General features: G+C 40.7%; 1 protein-coding gene across 7 annotated transcripts in view; it reads left to right on the top strand.

The window, feature by feature from the left end:
* Positions 1–14,669, top strand: part of JARID2 (jumonji and AT-rich interaction domain containing 2) — a 238,064-nt gene that overhangs the window by 91,492 nt on the left and 131,903 nt on the right. For 6 of the 7 annotated variants that reach the window (XR_010883351.1, XR_010883352.1, XM_067290888.1 and 3 more), the window contains exon 2: positions 10,727–10,862. Coding sequence is in view for 3 of the 7 variants with exons in the window: in XM_067290885.1 (XP_067146986.1) it covers positions 10,727–10,862 (136 nt within the window). In the remaining 4 variants the exon portion in view is untranslated. Of the gene's footprint in view, positions 1–10,726; positions 10,863–14,669 lie in introns of those variants that run through there. The other variant, XM_013941337.2, reaches the window with a different exon arrangement.

The raw sequence follows: 14,669 nt of genomic DNA, 5'->3' as shown, positions 1-14,669 counted from the left end.
GTTTTGTAGACCTTCTAGGAATTTACTCAAATGCATTCATCTGATTTGTTGCTGCGTGATTGCCTCATGGAGCGAATGCTTTTTTTATTGTTTATTTTCCTAGGCTACTAAAATACCACAATTTGTTTGCTGGGTAGTACTTTGGAATTCAGATACCTTTAATACTGAAGTACAAGCCTGGGAAAACTTTAGACTGTAGGTTTTCTTTGATTGTGTAGCTGACCTTCATGCAGAAAATTTGCTGACATAACTGAACTGATCTGAAAGCACGTTTAGCTTAACTTTAGAAAGTCTGCTCATATGTCTTCTTAAATTATGAGTGAAGAGTACAGGTTTAGCTTACTTTTTCCAGCTTTAAAGGATATTCTGCCAGTCAGGAAGGTAAGCAAGGACAAAAGATGTCTGATAAAAGTCTCACATTTTTTGAGTAGTAAATTAAGTAAAATCAACATGTTATGCTCTTAACACAGTGTCAGAATGCCCATCCGTGGAGCCTGTGTCAATAAAACTGATTCCCCCCCCCCCCCCAATCCCATTCAGTAAAATTGATTCAGTTCAGTTAGGCATGCAGATCAGGCCTCAGTTTCCTATGAGAGATTTCCCAGCAGTAGGTTTATCTCTGTCATTGCCCCTAGGTTCAAAGGTTGATAGAGAAAGGGGGGGGAGGGGTCCCCCCTTTTTTTTTTTTAATCTTCTTTTGAACCTGGTGATTTGTTGAATGAGGGACATCCCATGGGCCGGCGTAAAAGAGAAAGAAACCAAGTTAAACATTTCCTGGCCAAGGCAAGGGACTTCTTATGTCTGCTAGACCTACTTCAGGTCAGCTCTACGCAAACTGGCCAGTCCGTAGCTGTGCAAGTTACCCCATGGGTAGCTTCTGCTGTCGCTTGGCTTCAGCGATGCGCCCTCCCCCCCCCCCCCCCCTTTGCTTGCCAGCCTCCGGTGACAGGGGTTTGGCAGGGGAGCTCCTTGTGTAAGCTCTCTCTATTGCAGTTTAATCAAAATCAGTCAGAGCAGCCAAGACCTGCTGTTTCATCTCTTTAAGCCAGTCTAACCCATTTGTAATGAAAGGGGTTAAACGGGAGCAAGTGAGCTGCTCCACATGGCTTACGTATGAGGGGGCCGTGTCATCTGGCAGGGATGTGGTGACCCTCCTGAGCCTGGAAGGGGACCTCAGTCTGCCACCTTAAGTCTGTGAAAATGTCACATGCCTAATGGCTGTAGTGATATTAAATAATATAGCTAAGATGTAGGGGCAAGAGCCTGGTATATTTGTTCCACTGAGGGGAGCAATGTGAGCCTTGTATTTGCAGATGCACTTTTTTCCTAGTATATGCTATTACACTCCTAGAAAGCAGTGTTTGCCCATATAGGTAGATTAGTGGATCTTTTTCTATGGTAGGTGAGGCTTCACCATCCAGGGACCAAATGGCTAAGCACAGGCCTCCTGTTGTACTTGTGCGGAGAGACTGGAATTCTGCTAGCTGCAGTGACAGTTGTGCAGCTTTTCTAAAATCCTGGTACCTCTGAGTCTTTCAGACATTGTGAGATGACAAAAATTAGACCTCTTTAAAGTTAAACTCGTTTAGATATAAAGACGACAGATTGATAACGTGCCACGTGTGTCTTTTTTTCATCCCTGCTACCCTGGCACTATTCTGGCATGTAAAAATGGTTGAATCAGGCATTCTCTTTGAGGATTAAAAAGATTTTAAGATTATTAGCAATATACAGAAGACTGGATTAGCCATATTAAAGTTCACATCTGTAGGTCTTATTATCAGATCTCTAAACTGCAAAAATCATTCTTTTTTATTGTACCCTGTCTATATAGTTGCATACTGGAACTTAGACACCTTATAAAACTACAAGCTCAATAAAAATGAATTTAATTAGAAAAAAATATGCTTAAATTGTAATTTTCTTGAGCTGTTGTTTTATAGGTATATCTAAGGTGTACTTGGTGGAGAGTTTTAATTCCAGCTGCAGACAGCAAGATTATTTGGAAAGTGAAACTTAAAATTCTATGCAGTGATTTCTACCTAGGAGTGCAAAGGATTTTTGGAACTAGCTGCTGTTTCTCACTTCTTTCTTTGTGTCTTTTTAATAGGCTACTTTTATGGTCAAATTAATACCAGATCCTGAAAAAGAAAATCCTGCTGTGGTTCTTGATCTTCTGCAGCGTGATCAGAATTGTCAGATCAACAGCTGCAGGAGATTTTTACCTTTGTGTTTAATGGCTCATACTACTCTGTTCTTTGACTGTACCATTTAACCATAAAAGTATGGGGCTATGGATGTCACAGTACTTGTGGCTTCCTTGACTACTGTCTCAGATGTCTGACATACCAAGGCTCAAAGAGCTGATTTGGCAGCTGCCCAGCAGATTTTTATAAAGGCTCGGTTGGTGGCCAGAAACCCCGGCTGTCAGAGTTGTGTTATGCAATAAATTGTTTTTCAGCAGAAGTTTCTAATCCAATTTCAGCTGTAGTTTTTAGCAGTCTGTAATCAAAGGTAAGTATGCATTATTTTATGGTGTTTCAAGGAAGTTAAGACTTGCAGTGAGAGTGTCCCCCCCATCAGGTATGTTTGTTTGTTTTTCATTTAGAAAAGATTTAGACCTGTTCACCTACATGAGAAATGATGCCTAAATTAATTATTGTGGTTTCTAAGCAGGAGGCATGTACTTCTATATGTGCATACCCTTTTGATGATCATTCGACTTGCATTTTAAGAGACATTCCGCTTTTTAGAGAGTATGTCAAATAAGGAATGTGTTTATCAATTCAGAGCTTTTGCTCAGGCATAAATTGATTTCAAGCAGTAGTCAAACAGAAGATCATACTTCGTCAGGCTTTGACCAAACTCAAATGTTGCAGGCCCTGTTCCTCTGGCAGAAATAGCCCCCCACCCCGAATTTCTTTCATTACTCTCATGCAAATTAATCTGCTTTACAGTTTGTGTTACACTTCAGCATTGTGGGAAAAGGGAGTATGGTTCATCTGAATGCAGTGAGATATTGGGGGTTTACAATTGTTACAGTACAGCAAAACGATTTTAATTTCCTGAATGCCATCTGCAGTGCTCTCCCTCCCTCGCTGTGACTGTGGCAGTCTGGTTTCACGATCAGCTTGCATCAGCGCGGTGTTGGTTGCCGCGAAAAGGAACAGTCGTGCCTTTCCCCCTTCCAGCGCACCCCGTTCTGTGCTCCAGCTGCAGCTCCTGTGTGGCCACGTGGCTAGCAGTGAGGGAACTGATCTGACTGAAAATAGTCTTTTTTTTCCCTTGTCTTGGAATGAGATTTGGACAGCTAGTTTCCATCGCTGAGCTGGTCAGAGGGCTGCAGAAGGGCTGGCGCTGGCACCAGGGATGAGGCAGCTCATCCCGTTTGGTCACAGGGGGAATTTGCTTAAGCTGATTACGAAAACTGCTCCCCAAGTCTGAATATTATCTCCTGCTGTCACGCCTTTTTCTTCCAGCACTCTGCCACCCTTGGCCTTTTGTGGCTTGTTAGTGCATGCTGCCAGTTCTCATTAGAGCCTGAAACTCCTGCTTGCTGGATGTAAAATGATTGATTAGATTCTAAGTATGGCTTAAGAAAGTCATGGCTTTGGAGTAGCTGCTGTCAGTGAGAGATGATTCAAGCTGAAATTCTGTTGTAAGTTGATAAATGAGGAAACCTTAGACCTGACTTAACTCTGAATTTGTTTGGATTTAGCATTTCTTCAAGTGTTTATCTTGGCAGACCAACAAGGGAAACAGTTGATATCTTGTAAGCTTTCACTAGTTTCATATTGAGTACTAGTTTTCTAGAGGTGCGGAAACATAGCCAAGGCCTCTGGGTTTATGTAAAAGAAACATTTAACATGTGAACTCACTATTTTTAAAGTGTTTTATTTTTTAGGCCTAAGATGAAGTTAGGAATTATTTTTATGCCTCAATTCTGGGAGCCTATACTGAGGCATTCATTAGTCACTTGTATTTGGATAGAAAATTTCAACCATACATCCCCTACCCTAAGGTATTCTTGCATGGGCAGGTTGAAGCTCACTGGGCTCAAAAATGCCTTAGGCTTTAGTAACCCCAAAGCAGAGCATTTCTCTCCCATGCTGCTCTTACAAGAATTGTGTCTAAAAGAAGGAAATATAATTCCAGATGCAGCAGGAGGCAGAGAACTTAGGCTAACTTACTTGTAGGTGACAAAAGCTGTAGGAGAAGTGCGAAAGCAGGAAGAAGAGACATTTTTATTTTCCTTCACCATTTCTTTGCCATATTAACATAAAATCTACTGGTCAAGATCTATAACATAACACAAGTTCTTTGGAGAAGTTTTCTGGAAGTACTAGGAAAAAAGTCACTATAATTATCAAATGCACTTAATGTTGTAACAGTACCATTAATAAAGAAAATTTCCCCTTTTCTCATGTTAGTTAGCACATTTAAAAAACATGACCTATTTTCCTAAACTAGACAGAACAGATTACATTTTCCAGAAGGCATGAGTCACTGTAAAATCAAGTCTCCAAGCTGTATCAATCTTCATCAACTTAAGCTATTCACAAGTTTTGTTGTTGTTGTTGTTGTTTTTTTACCACTATATATAAGCAGTTTGTTCTAAATGAGAAACTGCAACATCCTCTCTGGCTAGTTAAACTTGATTAAAAAGTTAAATAAGTGTGAACTTTATTGTGAGAAGAGAAGGGAGTGGAGAGACCTTGATAGCAGGCAAAAGACTATAAGGATACTACTTTGGATGTGTAGAGGTATATCCAGTTTGCATAATACTGTGCTCAGCTGTACAAAGTCTAAGTTGCGTGATAGCTGCCAGAGCTGAGTAGAAAGGTTTTATTTGTATAGCTTCATTTGAATATTTTAAAGTCTCATTTCAAGTCATTACACTGAAAGTTCAGACTTTTGCTAGGAGTTTCTGCTGAGAACCGTTGGTGCAGTCTGGTCGTGAAATGGCCCTCTCTCTCCTGCAAGTTATATAGGAGCGGAGTTGCATCGATAGGCCGTAATGGTTTTATTCCTCTGCAGGTATGATGCGTATTCAGGGCGATCAAAAGGTTGATGGGACTTTGTAATACAATGGAGACCTCTGCTAACTCAATAGGGGAAATACATGTGTTTACATAATAGCAGAACTTTGCACTTTCTTACAAGGTTCACACTGTGCTGTACATACATAAAGGAAGTGGGCTGTATAAATGAATAAGCATGTTAATCACACTTAACGGTGGTAACTTGCCCAAGACTGCACAGAAGTCTTAGGAGTAGTATCTAAAGTCTTAGGAGTAGTATCTAGGTTTCTCACCTATAATTCTTAGATCTGGCTTTCCTTTTTGAAGGAAAACAGGTATAACTGTTTTCCACTGATAATGTACAGCCAAAAGGCAAAATCTGTTGCAGGTCTTGAATTTAGTAAACATGCATTTCCATTTTGGTCCTGCAGCTGAGAAGTAGTTTATATGATCTTGGAAAATATGTTGTCTGTTTTTCATGCAAAAGGCAGATTTTTGTTTTGTTGCTAGCTAAACACAGAAAAAAAACCCTTTGAAATAGTCTTCCTTCAAAAATATCCTTGAGGAAAGGGTAGAAACTTGTGGTTTATTTTTCCCATTGCTTCAAAATGACCTTCTTACATCTGCAGGAAAGACTCTCTGGGGGCCGTTGAACCATGAAAGCATATTCATTTAGGGCACTGGGTGCCACAGTGATCTTAACTCAGCATTGGCTACAGTGCTGGAAAAAGAAAAAAGAGGGGGTTTGTTTTGTTGTTTTGCTTTCTGCAACCTGGCATGAAGAATGGGGTCAGGAGATGCGTGCTTGGGAAAGACCCAGAGAAAGAGCTGGAAATACGCCAGCCACACTGAGTCATAACACACATGCTTATGAGTATCTTTGTACCTTACAAAGTCCTGACTTTTCAAATAAAACCATCACTGCTATTAAAGTATTTACATAAAGTAAAACAAATAGCTTTGAGTGCTGCATGCATTCTCCCTTGTTCCAGCTCTGTTTTACCCTGTGAACTATGTCTCCTGTTTGCTTAAGGCAAGGCTAGGCCAAGCTGAAGAATGTGATATCTGGTGATGAATGAATGGAGAAACTTGAGTCATGTGTATCCGTATGCTCCTGACGCTTGCCGCAGAGCAACATGCAGCAGCCCGTGCTGCTTCGCAGTGCAGTATAGCCTGTCCGGGAGGCGGTGTGAGGCCTGCTTGTCACTTCTGCCTTCCTCCTGAGGGTTCAAATACCACTTCACAAATAGGAAGGCTGTGTGCAGGCCACGTGTGCAAGCCATGCAGCTGAGCTGCCGTGAACAAACATAAGCTGTAGGGGAATTGTCAAGAGATACAGGTGGTACACGTACTGATTTTATTACGTATATACACACACACAGAGAGACATGCACAAATATATATATATGTGTATACACACACACGCACATATGTGTGTGTGTGTGTACATATTTATTTATTTATATATTTATTCCCAATTTGGGAGTATGTGGCGGTAGCCTCTTACACTGTTCTGCAAACATCATCTCTAAAACTGTGCAGCTGAAGGCAAGCAGCAGGCCAGTTACTGTGGAAGAGCGTTGCCCTGCTCTCATTAATGCAGAAGCCTGCGTAAGAGCGTGCTGCGTAGGTAAATGGAGACTGCAGTCCTCCCCCGGCCCCTCGTATTGTGCTTGCTGAGCTGTCATTTGGGTGCATTGGTAGCTGAAGTTCAGATGTGAATGTATGATGCGCAGTTCCCCCAAACTGCGTAATGGAGAAGGTGGTGTGATTAATTTTTTAACAGTTCAAAGGAAATGGTACAGTTTTGGTTTTTAATTCTGTCCCTGGGCTTACCTCGCTGTTTTCTTCTCTTGTTTTACTTATTGAGCATATGAGCTAATCAAGCTACAGACCAGGAGGCAGGAGTCATCTAGGCTGACCTTGTGCACAGCAAAGGCTATGGGCATATGGCGATGAACCTATAATTTAAAATGTTGTTGAGTCCTTTTGGGGGGTATATGTCAATAATGGACAGTCCATTAGTTCCCCGTACATTGTTTCAATGGCTAATTACTCTCACAGTTGAAGACCTTGTTCCTTAACTCTGACTTAATTTTTTCTGAATTTGAGTTCCAGCTGTTGGATGATATTACACCCCTCTTTGCCAGATTAAAGAGCTGTTATCAAATTTCTGCTCCCTGTGGAGGCATTTAAAGACAGCAATCAAATCAATCCCCCCCCCTTTTTTTTCTGAGAAGTTGCATAGAAATATCCTTAAGTGAAAGCCTTGAGGACTATAACCTAACCAGTTCAAGGTGCATGCGTATGCTATTTTATTAATGTGGGATAGCTTTTCCAGTTGGCTGTTGGAGTGCAAAGTGAGGTGTCCAGCAAATCTTCCTTAACTGACATTATGAGGCAGAGAAGTCCTGACCCACGTAATTATAGTTAAACGTGTCAGGAGTAGGAACGAGTTAGCTGCAAGAGCACAGTCAGGCTCCAAGTCAGCTGCTCTCTGGCTTGCGGCTGCTTTTGTGTTGCACGCTAGAGGGAAGACGCAGTCGATGATTATGAAAGCTTTTTATTGCTCCTACATACGGAGTCATACAAATGTGGGCACTGGCAGTGGCTTAGTCCCTTATTTTGCTGACCTTGGATAACACAGTGTTGGAGAGCTTAAGGTCTTTTTTTTTTTTTTTTTTTAAGTCGAGCAACTGGCGTGGGGAAAGCCCACAGGAAAGCCGCGTAGGCAGGGCTGTGACTACGGTCCCGGCTGCACGGGGCTGGGGCAAGCTCTGATGTGGAGGGACTTCTCCGTAAGCAATTTTGTTGAGACCACTGCTATTACAATGTGAAGATTAAGGCCATATATGTATAGTGCACCTTGGTTTTACAGTCCCACAAGTGATTGTGTATTGTGAAATGTTGTTGGGTTGTTTCAGCGGCTGCTGAAAGCCAGCTTCGTTCCTGGCTTCGGGCACCTGGTTGCACTGGGGAAAGTGGTGCCCGAGCGGCCCCTCGGCAGGCAGCAGGGCAGGCGCCGTGTCGACAGCCAGGCTGGAGGCTTTGGCCGGCCCGATGAAGAGATCTCAGGGGCTTCGGCCCTCGGAGAACAGGCCGTCTGGGGAGAGGGAGGCAACTTCAGATCCTTTTAAAAAAAGCACATTTATGTTAAAGAAGGTTGCCTAAAATAGCTTGGTAAGGCCTCTCGTGTAAGGTGATCATTTACTTTCCTCCCGAACTGTGACTGTAAGTTGGATGTTCCCAGGAAGATACTGTACCTTTCAAAGGTCGCCTAACCCCACTGCAATCTGCCCACTTGATTGGTGTATGCAAGGGAACCTTTAAAGATCAACCCTGTCAGCAGATTTTACCCTGTTGCTGTTGGAACAACAACTGCTGCCATGTGTTCGTTGCAGTGAACTATGTTATGATTAAGTGGATTTAAGTGGGACCATTTCTTTAGTTGTTTTTTTCTTTTTCTTTTTTCACTGCATTTTTAGCAGAAATAAAAGGGCCAGTGGGATCAGTAACTGGCCCTAGTTTTCATGCAGCTTTTGGATCTTCAGGGGCTGCAGTATCTGCTCCTGCGGAGGAGTAGTTCTTGTTACTGGTTTGCCCCACTTCAGGATGGGCCTGGTGGAAAAAGATACCGGTTTGACACAGGCTGAGAAAGGCAGCCTGTCTTTTGATTATAACGTACATTAACTAAAATGATGATTGCATGCATGTGTCTTCTGTGTGCCTGGCTTAAAGTATATAAAAATATAGGGTGATGGTTTTGTTGCCTCTTGTTAAGACATGCGCTGACCAGAGGGCTGTTAACCCTTTTCTGTGCATTTGCTGCCTCTTACATTAAGAATATGTACAAATACAGATGAAGGGAGAGAGAGGCATCCTTAGGCTTGTGTCTGTAACATGGACAAATGCCATAGATACAGAAGAATTTTTCCTGAATGAGCACAATTTCCTTAAGGATTTAATTACTAGTTTTTCCGTACCTTTTAGTCCATCATAAAAACAGAAAGTTGAGCCAGGCATTGCCAGCAGGCTCTCTGTGAGAGGGGATTTCTTTCCTGGTTTACTTTCAGTATGTGCGAGACTCTGGGAGCACAAACGGGGCTCCATTGGCAACCTTTGTCAACATTAAGCAAGCTGCAACTTTCAGTATTTATTGTCAGTCCTGGTTAGGGTTGAAGTTGTGTTGGCAGCAAAATGGTAAGCTGAAGTTGTTTGTATAAACTTCTGTTGACAAAATAACTGGATGTACTAGTCCTTTTAAAATGCTTCCCAGAGATTTTGTTGTTGTTGTTGCTGTGGGTGTTCAGTTACAAAGTTTGCTTTCTTGGCTTGGAGTTCCTTATGCTCCAAAGCTCTCTGGGCATAGCTCAGTGTTGTTCAAAGTATAGTAGCTTGTCCCTGGTGCGAAATGAGCATCCCGCTGCCAAAATGCTAACTGCTTTCACTGCAGTCATTGTTTTGTCTATTTTTTTTTTTTTTTTTTTTGGCCAAGTAATTTGTCATACAATTGGGGGGAAAAATGTTTTTGATCAGAGATCAGCAGTTGACTGCCAATCTGAAGAACTCACTGGAGGAGCGAAGAAAAAGTTATCAATGGGTCACCCTAAACTTTTTTTTTTTTTTTTTTTAATTAATCACGTTGGTCACTTCTTTCACACACACGAGCGGGTAAACTCTCTTGCCTCCTGGCGTGATTGCTGATGTGGCTGTTCTGGTTTTCCAGTGAAGTGTAGCAGTGTGCTGTGTTACACTCACCTAAATAAGGCCTGCCTAGAAATGTTAATCTTCTTGCTTGGCAATGATGTAGCCCTTGAGGAATTCTAGGGCAGGAATGCTCAAATAGCGATCTTAAAGACCCTGTGACAATACTAGGGAAATTGGAGCTTATGAAAATATAATGTAAAAAAAAAAAAAAAAAAAAAGACATACCTGATCTCATTTATGTCTTTATGTCAGTTTGCTGACTTAATTTATTTGAATGCTAAAGGCTTTAGGGAAATGCTTTGCCAGGGAATTAATCTTTTTACTAAAGATAGTACTAAATATGACATACACTAGTATTCCTTTTGACAATATAGCATTTATCTTCTAAAAATAAAGTAGAAAACATATGCCCCATGGGCCAAATTCCACTTTACTTTATGCTGAGATAAATTCAGAATAACTTCATTGTTATCAACCACATTGTAATGCTAAAATAAATATAAATCACTAAACCAGACAACTGGTAATGTAGCATCAGTATATAAATATACTAAGCCATGAGGCAAAAATGAGAAGAAAAGTTGGTTCACTGAACTTACCTCTTAATTTTATTCAACAATCAGTGAAATGTTTTTTCTCCTCCTAATTGTCTGAGAGAGCACTTCCTGGGTGTGATAAATTTCTCCATGAAGCAGAGGGATTCATTACAGGGATCTAAAAAATAAATTTCATTTCCTGCCTAGCACCTGGTACAGGGCTACTGCTATTAGCAGGATAAGGGATTAGAAGGACTAATGGTCTGATTTGATGGAAATAGTTATGCTTCTGTTTTGTGTTAATGCTTATTCTTTTTAGCTTGCATTTTGTTATACAGTAATTTTCCTCAGCCTCTCTTTTTTCTGATCAAAAATAATTTGTTAAGTGCTAAGCTTTTGGGTTTTGTCTGTTTTATTAGATGCATACAATTAATGTTTCCTTTTCGTTACCATCTTTTTTAGGATGACAGTGATGGGATTCCATGGTCAGAGGAGAGGGTGGTACGGAAGGTCCTTTATTTATCTCTAAAGGAGTTCAAGAATGCACAGAAGAGGCAACATGGTGATGGCATTAACGGAAGTCTCAAGGCAGTGAATGGTAAGTGTCGTCTTTTGGTACAACTGGAAGAATTCAGTCATTTTAATTGCAATTCTTTTGCTGTAATGAGGAAGGAGACAGTGCACCATCTGGCAAACACTGTGCCCCTTTGAGCTACACAGAAGAACTTGTTTTTGAAGTGCTTAGAATGCCCAATCGAACAATCCTTATGTTTTTGTTTCTAACAAGCTGTTTTAGATAGGGATCAGGGTGGAAGGTAGGTGTCAGGAAAAAGGCCAGAGTGAGGTTGCCATTCCACAGAAAATGAATGATCTATCTGATCTATCTGTTCCTCAGTGTACTGAATATGTAGACAGGGAAGGTATCCATTTCAAAGGTGATTAAATTCTTGCAAAGTTAATGAAAATTTGAGGCTGGATAAATGAGAACAGTCTGAATCAGTTCTCCTGATGAAGAACAGTCAGACAGAATTTACCTATTCTTTGTCATTTAGTTGCAAGAAACTGGCTAACCAGCATCTGTGTCTCCGGAGTAATCACAGTACATGCTGTCTATTGCCCAGAGATGTAATAGCATTAAGAGATAAAAAGATTCAGGGGATTAAGGCAGAAAGACTGGGACACTAGATTTCCTTAGTTCAGCTGTTCACTGAGCAGTTGTTCAGAAGTTTTAAAAGCAGATACAGAAAAATGTGGATGATACGGACTTGGAAGGAGTTTAATTTTATTTATTTAATCCTGTGGCCAATTAATATATCTCTGTTTCTTGCCCCTTGCCTAACATCTTGCTTAAAAAAGCAGTAGTGCTGTGAGAGGCAAGTATAAAGTGTGTCTCTTGTATTCACTCACTGACACAAGATGTTTCCTTAAAAAGGCTTTGTCATGCTGACTTGAGCCTTGAAAGTGATGAGTAGCAGGATTCAGCTTTCAGGGCAGGCTTATGTTTTTCTTTTCATTCACTAGGTATTGTTTGGGGTTTTTTTTATAGAGATTTATGGCAGTTCCTTTTAAGCATGTGCATAGCTTCAGATGTGCTAATGCATTAAAGCAGCAGCTGGGTGCTTATTTGGTACGTTATTCATATTTATACATAGCTTGGATTTTTGACATGGTGAGTCAAATTTCACTGCGTTTTACTAAGCATTTTTGCCGACAAGGCAAAACCCAGCAGAATGGTTGGATAACTACAGACGGCATGATAAAGTTATTGTGTTGCGTAAGCAGTTGCAAACTCTTTAATGTGATTAAAGAAGACCTCAGACTTCTGAGTTCAATAATAATATCAGATACTGATCTGAAGGGAAGGGATATCTAGCTTTATCAGCAAGCCATTAATAAGCTTGGAGGGTGTATACAAAACAGTTCTGGCTTTTTTTCCTCCAGCACCTCTGCATCATTGATCTTCTGTCAAACACAATTTCTCTCGAAAGTTTCTTATTCCACTGTGGAGGTTTTGTTTAGTCAAAGGAAAAAAAGTCTAAAGGCGTGAAGCACAGTAATTGTGTGTTAGGAGGCTTTGATGGTATGCCAGGTTACAGGATGACTGAGGTTTTTATGGTGTCTAGTTTCTCCGAAGGCAGCTTAGATGAAAAGTGAGTTGGCTGGGAATGCTGTGTCAATATAGGTACCAGGCGTGGAATATGCCACAGGCTTCCCTTGGCAATGACATGGCTCACGTCTTCAGAGCTTGCTTCTCTAATTCAGAATTGTATCATGCAATGCATTTTCTCCTTCACATAAGTAGGTGACCAAGGCTGGTGGTTTTTGTTGTCCCCCCCCCCCCCCTTTTTTTTTTTAAGCTTGAGTGGTAGTCTGTATTATTCCTTCTGTTTGTTAAATGGTTCTTTAAATATCCTGTGTCAGTGCTGATCCATTTCAAGAACGCTGTCCAAAACCCTTTTTGTCCACTAATATCTGAAGAGATGTTTCATTTTATATATAACAAAGCATTGCAAAAGGAAGTGGGATTGATATTGTGTGATGACATTAAGAAAATCTATTTAAGCATGTATTTTTGTTACATCTTTTAAAAAATATAGCCATATATTTTAAAATCCACAGGTCTCTATGGACTGAGGAAAAAGCAGGTCATCGTAAATACTTACCAAGCTATTCTGAATTTAGAAAAAAGTAGTATTTCAAGGCTAAGCCTTAGAGCCATAATTTCATACTGCTGGAGTGAAAAATGTTTCCTTACATGTTCCAATATGTAGGCCACAGCCAATGTTTCTTGTGTGCTACCTCTGAAGGGTCCCATGCACTTAAATATGGTCTTATGTGAGTGATCTCTTTATTAATAGTGGGCACCCATTGCTCTCTTGGGAAATGATGTCCCCTGTAAAGCTGGACTTTTCTTTAAGTGCCTGTCTTGAATTCCGTTTAGACTACTTTGTCTTGTATATATAAAGGAAAAAGGTGCATCCAGGGTAGGGTATGTGCTGCACAGCTCTGTGACAGTCCCTAGTGAACTCTAAATGATGTCACTCCGTCAGTTGTTGAAAATCAAATAGGTCGCTCTCCAGTACGCAGCAAATATAGCCACTTCCAGGAGTGGGAAGCAAGAGTGTGATACGAGTTGAAGCTCTCTGAGCTCCCTGCTCGTTGCTCAGCGGTGGATTGGTCTCACAGACTTCCAAGAGCTCGGAGGACCCCAAGGTTTGTGGACGACTAGATAGCATGATTTGATCTTGGTGCCACCATCTGTATTGCAGAGAGAGGTTTTTTGTTTGTTTTGGGTTTTTAGAACTGTTTTCTCCTTATTTTAGAAGTGTGACAGGCATGCAACCTGTAATTGTTTCCTTAGTAAGTACTGAGTTTTTGACAAGAGGGGAAGGCAAAACAGGCAGTGACACCATGCAACTGGTGTCTTTAGAAAGCTTTAATGGATTTGGAATGGGTGAAGGCTGGTAAACACGCTGCAGAAATTGCTTTGTCAGTTTTCTTTTAGTTGCTACTAAACTTGTATGAAAATTATTGTCAATAGAATTTAAACTGGTAAGTACAGTAGTATAGATAATGATTTGGCAGCTGACATAGTTGTGCCTTTTTAACTCTTAGTACAAAAAGCAAGTTCAATTTAAATGTTGTGAAAAATGAACCCATCAACAGTCTTCTCTGTTCTAAAGTTTCTGTAGGCTCTAAGAGGGGCCAGTGGTGACACAGAGACAGTTAACTGCAATACCTCTCTGAGTAATAAAGACTATTAAAAAAAAGTAAAAATTAAAATGAGTATTAAAGATTAAATGCATACCTAAACCCATCTCTACTTCGCTGTTAAAGATACGTTATCCTGAAAACAAGCCTGCCATCTTCAGTTTTTGGATGAATCCCTGCTACATATTTGATTCTGAATAATGTACTAGGTTTTTATTTGGGGAGGATGAGGAAAGCAGATTTGTGTGCATGCAGGTGGTCTTACGCCTTCTACTTTTTTTTTTTAATATACCTCCTCTTCACCTGATAATTTTCACTTATATGTTTGGGCTACTGGTTATTTTTCATCCTAATTGGTTTTCTGCTCTCTTGACTCCTTTTTTTTTTCCCCCCCCCCCCCTTTCTTTTCCTGGCCAGAAGGATTTTAGAGAAAGAAGAGCAGATGTATTATAGTTGTTGTTTCAGTGGATATGTTGCATGCACGTTCATGTTGACTCTAGATATTCACAGCATATAGAATGACACACTACAGTATGCCTTTGTTTGCTAGGTTCTCTTCTAACATGGGGGAATATAAAACCAGGAGGAGATGCTTCTGTAGGTTGTCAAAAAAACCTTTGTAGCCATAAAAGGGGAACTGGAACTCTGATTATGGAAACAAGGTCACACACTGGAAAACCCAGAGGGACCTCTA

This window comes from Apteryx mantelli, chromosome 2 (assembly GCF_036417845.1).
Source record: "Apteryx mantelli isolate bAptMan1 chromosome 2, bAptMan1.hap1, whole genome shotgun sequence".
NCBI lineage: Eukaryota > Metazoa > Chordata > Aves > Apterygiformes > Apterygidae > Apteryx > Apteryx mantelli.
The sequence above is the reverse complement of the archived record's forward strand: the minus strand, read 5'-3'. Positions and strand labels throughout refer to the sequence as shown.